This window comes from Chlorocebus sabaeus, chromosome 7 (genome assembly GCF_047675955.1).
Source record: "Chlorocebus sabaeus isolate Y175 chromosome 7, mChlSab1.0.hap1, whole genome shotgun sequence".
Taxonomy (NCBI): Eukaryota; Metazoa; Chordata; class Mammalia; order Primates; family Cercopithecidae; genus Chlorocebus; species Chlorocebus sabaeus.
Window position 1 is genome coordinate 106,774,799 of NC_132910.1, and position 8,242 is coordinate 106,783,040.

General features: G+C 40.3%; 1 protein-coding gene across 1 annotated transcript in view; it reads right to left on the reverse strand.

Moving 5' to 3' along the window:
- Positions 1–5,012, reverse strand: part of CTSO (cathepsin O) — a 30,271-nt gene extending 25,259 nt beyond the window's left edge. Inside the window, exon 1 of the mRNA XM_008000090.3 lies at positions 4,814–5,012. Within this exon, the coding sequence (XP_007998281.3) occupies positions 4,814–4,939 (126 nt within the window). The 5' untranslated portion in view covers positions 4,940–5,012. The remainder of the gene's footprint in view (positions 1–4,813) is intronic.
- Between the last annotated feature and the right edge of the window lie 3,230 nt (positions 5,013–8,242).

Consider the following 8,242-nt stretch of genomic DNA (forward strand, 5'->3'; position numbering starts at 1 on the left):
AATCTGTGAAATCTTTCTCATAGACTGCCACTAAGTAAGAATAAATGGAATCATGTATTTTCTTCTTGCATGTACTCAACTGTTTCTAAAGGACTAAGCGAATCCTTTACAAGCAAACTGTTTTCATTTCTCTACAAAGAAAGTTCTCAGCCACTGAATGCACTAAATACAAAGGGTTGCAGGGATTGTTAAATTGAATGCAAGTATTCATTCCAAGTGTTTTATATGAATTAACTTAGCCTTGTATAAAGGTAATTGCTAACATTACCCGCTCTTCACATATGAAAAAATCTGAGAAACAGATACATGATTTGCCTAAGGTCACACAACTAGTATTTGGTGGAGGGGTATAGTTATTTGGCCTGCAAGAAATCCACTGAAGGGACATAAACTTTAAGGGACTTCATGTCTGTTTTATCAGCTGAAAAGGCAGTGAACATCTATTATTTTTTCCCCATTGATATCTAGGTTTCCTTCCACTAATCATGATGATTTATTTGCCCTTATCAACATATGCAATGATGTGTGTATTCCCTTACAGTGAATCCCATGTATCCATGGGATGAGTTTTATATTGAAATTATCAGAGATGCCTAAGGTACTTCGGAAGATCACTTTATCTTCGGCACTTTAAACTCATTGTTTGTCTTGCATTCCATTACTCAGACTTTTAACAACTTTCATTTGCAGATTTTGAAGTTTCATAGGATAAATCATAAATTGTACACATAGATTTAAAATGTTCTCTTTGGGAGTGCTTTAGTTTCTGGAAATTGCAGTAAATCTGAGGATGAGCAAAAAAGGTAAAATATTTGTATACAATATTAAAGCATTGCTGAGAATTTCTTGGAAGACTTAGGAGTTGTAAACTTTAGATGGGTGATTCTTAACTGAGGATAATTTTGTCCCTCATGTGTCATACTGGGGATTGTTACACTGGTGGGATGCCACTGGCTTCTGGTGCATAGAGCCCATGCATGCTGCTACTCACCCTACAATGAAGACGAAGGCCCCCCACACCAAATCACTATCCATTCTCAAATGTCAATAGTGCCACTGTTGAGAAGCCCCGGATTAGAACAATAAAAGCTTTTTAAAGGATACATTTTTATAAATCACTTTTGAAAAGTTTCTTAGACAAAGTATTTTCTATACAGTGTACTGAACTCTGTATAAACATAATGCAGATGTATATTTACTATGTGTGATAAGAACTGTGTCGTCAGTATTTGTGTGAGCATGTACACAAAAAGATTGAATTAAAAATACACTCTTTTGTGAACTACTTGGGAGAATCTATTTCTCTAGTGTATAAGTGTTTATATTCTTCTTTCTATTTACAGGAAAATGGATAATACTATGTTTAAACATAACGATAGTCATTTTTTGTGTACATTTCTTAGAGCATAGCACATGTCTTATTCTCCACTGTATCCCTCAGAAAACCCAGACCAGTTCTTTAGACACAATAGAAATTAAATAAAGTATTGGATGAATGTAGGGGAAGATGAATGAATGAATGAATGAATGAATGAATGAATTATAATCTATGATTTTAAGTTTATATTTCCATTTAGGCAATGTATACTTTAAGTGAAAATTATCAGAAAAAGTCTGCAGAACAACATTATCTCACATCAAATTTATGTTTTTATCTTTATATAAGGTAGAACATGGGTCTCAAACCCCTTGGCCATGGACCAGTACTGGTCTGTGGCCTGTTAAGGACCAGGCTGCACAGCAGGTGGTGAGGGGCCTGTGAGCGAGCATTACCACCTGAGCTCCACCTTATGTTAGATCAGCAGCAGCATTAGATTATCATAGGAGCACAAACCCTACTGAGAACGGCACATGTGAGGGATCTAGTTTGCTCCATCCTTATGTGAATCTATGCTTGATGATCTGGGGTGGAACAGCTTCATCCTGAAACCATCTGCATCCTTCTCACCCCACCCCCACACTCCAGTCCGTGGAAAAATTGTCTTCCATGAAACCAATCCCTGGTGCCAAAAAGGGATTTCGGGACCACTGAGGTAGAAAATAGGTTTTAAAGTTTTCTTGGATAAAGCCTATTTGGAGGACCTAATTCCAGATTTCAAGGGGCTGATTATGGCAAGCACATGTAAGTGGCTCATTAGTTAGGATCACTGGTTATAAAGATGCTATGGCCATCTATTTATACATAAATAAACATTCCTAAATGTATAATCTCATAATAATATAACCTGTGTCATTATGGCAACTGGTCTTAAGGTGAAGCTTCTGAAATTTTATGTAAAATCACAAGCGCTTTGGCATAGATACTATTCTATGTATACTATTTGGCATAGATACTATTCTATAGTATCAAACTTTTATTGGATCCAATATTGGGTCTTTGCCTCCCAAAGGATAAGAATGCCAAATGATCTGTGGTAAAATAATGAGTATCAGTAAATATGAGGGCAAACCTAGGTTTTGGCAAAAAGGAAAGTAGTAGGCTGAATCCAATAGTTAAGAGCTTCCTGAGCACTAGAAGTTTCTAAAGTAGTGAAAGCGCAGACACAAGGGGTGTCATCCAAAGTCAGGTATCTTGTGAGGCATCCCATAATAAACCATAGAGAAGTCTAGGTTTCACTGAACAGAATACAATATTCTGTGCGAAAGTCATGGACTAACTTAACTTTCATGTAAGGTGCATTCCCAGGAAACTTACAAAACTATCTAAGGCTAAGATTAAAACAAATTAAAAACCTTCACCATTCTCTAAACCCATGATCATGAAAGACGTTACTAATTAATCAAGGACTTTCTTGAACCAGATCTTCAGCTGCAAACCCCTGTGTCATCAATTCACCAATGAATTCACTTGATTTCAACAAGAAGTTTCATGGTTACCAAGGAGGCAGGGCCCTTTCCACCTTTCCCTGTGTCCAGCTCTCTATCCCAAGTCCAAACAGCAATCCCCAGCTAACTAATCTAACTAATGTCTGATGATCTGAGATGAAAGAGTTTCATCCCAAAACCATCCATCCCCCTACTTCCCTTCTCCACCCCCACCATCCATGGAAATACTGTCTTCTGTGAAATCGGTCCCTAGTGCCAAAAAGATTGGGGACTGCTAAGGTAGAAAATCGGTTTTAAAGCATTCTTAGATAAAGTCCAACTAAGCACCAAGAGGTGTTCGGTTTCCAGCAACTGTGCTTTGAAGCCTCACTGTTCTCCTTTCTGTGTATCCATCTCATGAAGAAAATTCCTACAGGCAGCAATCGCTTTGAAAACTTTTTTGGTATTTCTTAACCCAAGGTTTTTAAAATGTACTAAGAGTCTTCATAATTCCATCCTCCTCCACTTCCAACTTTCCATCTTTCAACCTGGATCTTTGTATTTCTCCTGAGAAAAGTTACATTTTCTAGACGTTCATCTGGGTATATAGCCTCTTTACAGGACCAGTATGAGTCACTACATAAATTATATACATATATATTTACAAATTATCTAAAATCTAAATAACCATTAAAATATATTTATAAGTCCAGCCCTTTGAGCTTTGTCCTGAAATACTAATTTTTAGGAGCCTGACAGTGTGTTTATTTATTTAGCCAATGAATACGTTATCAATAAAGGTGAGACTGACTTTTTCCCTAATGGGTTTGATTTACCAGGAAAACGAACCTAAGTTCACAATAGGGGTAGAATACAGGCCAGAATTCTGTTCTTGAAAGAGTAAGAGGACTTCCGGTTTTGAAAACCAGAACTGAACTCAAGAATAATAAAGTGGAGATAACAGTACACATCTCGGTTTGGACAAAACGTAAGAGTGGACAGAATCAGGGAAGGCCGGCCTTCCTAAACATTGGGGCTTTCCAGGAGAGAGGGAGGAAAAGAGCTTAGCTATGAAATCCTGTGAGAAATTCCAACAAACACCAGGAAAAAAGATACACTTCCTTGAGCAATATTACTGAACTCAGACTTACGTTTGATTCAGAATGAATGTTCTTTTCTAATAAATTAAATCATGATAATGGCATCTTTCACGAATTTAAAAATGTGTTAAATAGTATCAGATATCTAGAACATAGTGAGGCAAGCACGAAAGCGGCATCTCTTGCAGCCTCCTTGCTTTCAGGAAAATCATTATTTGTGCTCAGCTAACTGGTCCCTTCCAGAGTTTTCATGCTAGACTCAAATCTAAGCATTTATTATAAAAGGTTTTTCATAATAATAAGAAAAGGAAATTAAATGTTTCTCTTTTCTCCAACTCAGTCTCCAACAAGGCAGGAAGAACTCTTAAGGTGGTGCGTTAGTTTAAGGAGAATCATTAACCATCAGGATTCTTTAACCAGGCTAAAGGCAGGCTCTTTGTCTCTAACCTCCGATCACTAGCGCCCTCCTCGGGAAGAAAAAAACGACAGGTTCCTTCCACCAACAGGCTGCTCCCTGTTTCTGGTTCTCATAAATGAGAAATAGAGGAGCTTTGGAAGCCAGTGGCAATGATCGAGGGGATTGCCAAAAGGGGGTGCTTCTTCCCACCAAGAACACTTTGGACGTATCTATCCATTCATTTGGGTGCGTCCCAAAAATTCATAGCGACAAATCTTTTCTGGAAAATCAAATCGTTTGGTGAGCAAAGGCATGGGGGAGCGACACCATGGCACAAGGGGAGGGGAGAGAGAAGCTGGCTTTTGCACCCGCAGCTCAGTGCCCCAGACGCATCGCAGAGCCACGGGTGCCCACTAGCAGGGTAGCCTCTCGGGGGCCCTCTTCCGCAGCCCAGACCCGGGACAGGAAGTGGGGGAGCAGGGACAGACCCGGGGAGGCGCGCGCTCGGTACCCGGAAGGCGGCGGCCTCATGCTCGCGGTTCCGCGGCCAGGTCGGGGTGAAGGGGGCGTGGGACTCCGCATCGCCGCCGCCCCGGCACAGAAGCCACAGCAGCCACAGCAGCGTCCGGAGCTCCATTAAGGCGCCCGGCTCCTCCGAGGCCTGCGCGGCCTGTTTTCTCTTTCGGTTCCTCGGCTCCTCCCATCCTGGGCTCGAGGGGCGGAAGGAACCCGGTGCAGTGCATGGTGCTGAGATTGACCCTTTTTTAGGTCCCCGGTGCACCGTGACTGAAAATCTGGTTAGCTGGAGGCTATGAACCTCCTCATTGAGGCTAGTTTTTTGTTTTTGTTTTTGGAAGAATCAGGCACTTGACCATGTGCTTTCGAGGTTTTACCTCCATCTATTAGAAAAAAAAGAAGCCCTAGAGTCATTCTTTGTGTGTGTGTGTGTTGAGATCAGGGCTCACTGCAGCCTCGACCTCCCAGGTTCAAGTGATCCTCCTGCCTCAGCCTCCAGAGTAGCTGGGACTACAGGCACATGCCACCATGCCAGGCTATTTTTGTGTTTTTAGTAGAGATAGGATCTTGCCGTATTGCCCGGGCTGGTCTCGAACTCCCGGCCTCTAGTGATCCGCCCTCCTTGGCCTCCCAAAGTGCTGGGATCACAAGTGTGAGCCACCTGGCCTGCCCTGTGAGCCACCGGAACGTGCCTTGTTCCTTCTTGCCACAATCCCTAAGTTCAAGACCGGGTTCTGAAGTGACGAGGGCCAATACATAGTCATCCATTCAGCAGATGTTTATAAATACGTAACAAAATTGTACAGTTGTGAAAAGCCTACACAATTTTTGGATCTATTATTATGGTAGTTTCAAAACTCTTGGAGTCTGTTTCTCCATTTACAAAGGAAGATAGAGCCAGGTACATAATTTGCAGGGCCCCGTGTAAACTGAAAATGAAGTTCACTTGTTTATAAATTGTTAAGGATTTCAAGAGGGTAGCAGCAGAGCATTAACCCAAGCCATGATCCTTCTAAGCACCCACTTCTGAACAGGTCACACACTCATGAACCTGACTGTACTGAGCCTTTCTGTTATAATCTATTCTGAACAAGGCGTCCATGTCTCTGAAATTCATATCATTACCCTTGTGGATTTTTAGAACTAACATCAGATTTATGTCTTTAGTTTTTACCTAGGTGCAGTGAGTTACAATATTCTCTGATGCAAAATCGGTAATAAAAATAAAAATAAAATAAAAATAATGTTCTGGGTATTAAGAGGAAAGACATGAGAGTTTTTTATGTACATCCATGATAAGAAATATTGCTCTTGGAAAGTGTGGTGATAAAGATTTTATTTAAACCATAAGCTCACAGAACAATGTTCATGTTAACCTCAGCAGTTCTTTTGCACTGAGCCCTTTCTTGTAACTCATACAAACACATGCTTTTCTTTTTCAACTGAGGTTTGCTTTCAGATCATAGTCCCCGTTTATTGACAACCTACTGAGTCAGGAAATTTAAATATAGGCAGTCATCCTTACTGTAGGATAATTGCTATTGTAAAAAACCACTTGAACTAAACTCACTTCATGAGCTCGCATCAAGTATTTGTTGAGTACCTGCTAAGTGTCAGGCATTGTTCTAGGTAATGAGGATTTATCAAGTAAGTGCATAAGTGACTAAAGAGATGAAAATCCCCATCCTTATGAGGCTGGTATTTCAATGGATTTACATCAACAAATATTTATTGAGTACTTCCTAAGTGTCAGGCATTGTTCTAGCTCATCAGGGCACATCAAGTGCATAAGTGACTAAAGAGATGAAAAGCCCCACCCTCCTGGAGCTGGTATTTCAGTGAGGGGAGAGCCGCAATAAAATTGCTACAGGTGGAGGATCCCTTATCCACAATACCTGGGACTGGAAGTGTTTCAGATTTCAGACTTTTTTCCTCCAGATTTTGGAATATTTGCATATACATAATGAGATCTCTTGGCGATGAGACCCAAGTCTAAATACGAAATTCATTTGTGTTTCATATACACTGATGCACATATCCTGAAGGTAATTTTACTATTTTAGATAATTTTATGCATAAAACAAAGTTTTGAATGCGTTTTGACTATGAACCACAAGAAGTCAGGTGTGAAATTTTCTAGGTGTGGCGTCATGTCAATACTCAATAAGTTATAGATTTTGGAGCATTTTGGGTGTTTGGATTAGAGATGCTCAACCTGTACATGTGTTAAAGGACAATAAATCCAGATAAGGAGAGTCATGAGTTTGAGGGGTGGTATTGCTATTTTAAATAAGCTGTTTAATACTGTCCTCACTGATGAGGAGACTTTTGAGCAAAGATTTGAAGGAGAAGAAAGTGACCCACATGGATATTCAGATATCCAGGGAAAGAGAAGCTAAGATAGAATTGTCAACACTAAGGCCTTGAGATGGAAGTTTGCTTGGCATGTTCCAGAAACGTAAAAGAAGTCAGCATGGATCGAGTAAAGGAAAAAAAAGAGGATGGGAGGAGAGTAGAATATGAGATAAATAAGAAGCACGCAGATTGTAAAGAATTTTAGGTCAGTTAAAAGGGAGATCAGAATCATCTATTACATAGTAAAACAAAGTTTTTGAAAAGTGTCTTGAAAAGTGAAGGTGGCAAGTATCTGCTAATTCTTAGAATAAACACTACAAATTACATGTATATGTGGAGATGTACTTTTTTCATCAAATTTGCAGAATAGCACATGGAACTTCCTTCAACTCTGTATTAGATATCTGTTACCACATAAAATATAACCCTCAAACTTAGCATCGTAAACATATGAATTTTTCTTATGCAGTTTCTGTGGACCTGGCAGGAGCAGCTTATCTGGGTGGTTCTAGCTCAAAGTGTCTCAGGAGGTCGCAGACAAGCTGTTGCATATGGCTGCAATTCTCTGAAGGTTTCCCAGGGTTAAAGGATTCAATTTCAAGCTCATGTGACTGTTAGAGGGAGTCCCCGGTTCCTCTTAGGCCTTTGGACAAAATTCTCAGGATCTTATCAGAAGGCTGGGCTTTTCCAGGCTGCTCTTTGTTCCTGCAGAACAAGTGACTGGAGAAATTAAGACAGTGGACCAGGGAATGACTGAGGTGGGAGTAGCAGTGTCTTTTTATAACCTTATCTTGAAACATATCATCTCTTCTGCCATTGGTTACACAGAGCCAGTTTGGTAAGATGTGAGAGGTGGAGCTGGCATGGGGTGGGGTCGTCAGGTGCCATCTTGGAGGCCCACTACCACAACCTCATGTTGGACATTATAAGCTCAGTAACAAACACAGTCATTTATTTATGTGTGAAAATACTCCAGGACTAACCATTTTCACAAATGCCTCTCAACCTTTATGATACATATATCAATATTTACTGTTGTTTTTATCCCGTTATGCACGTTCTGGGTTTT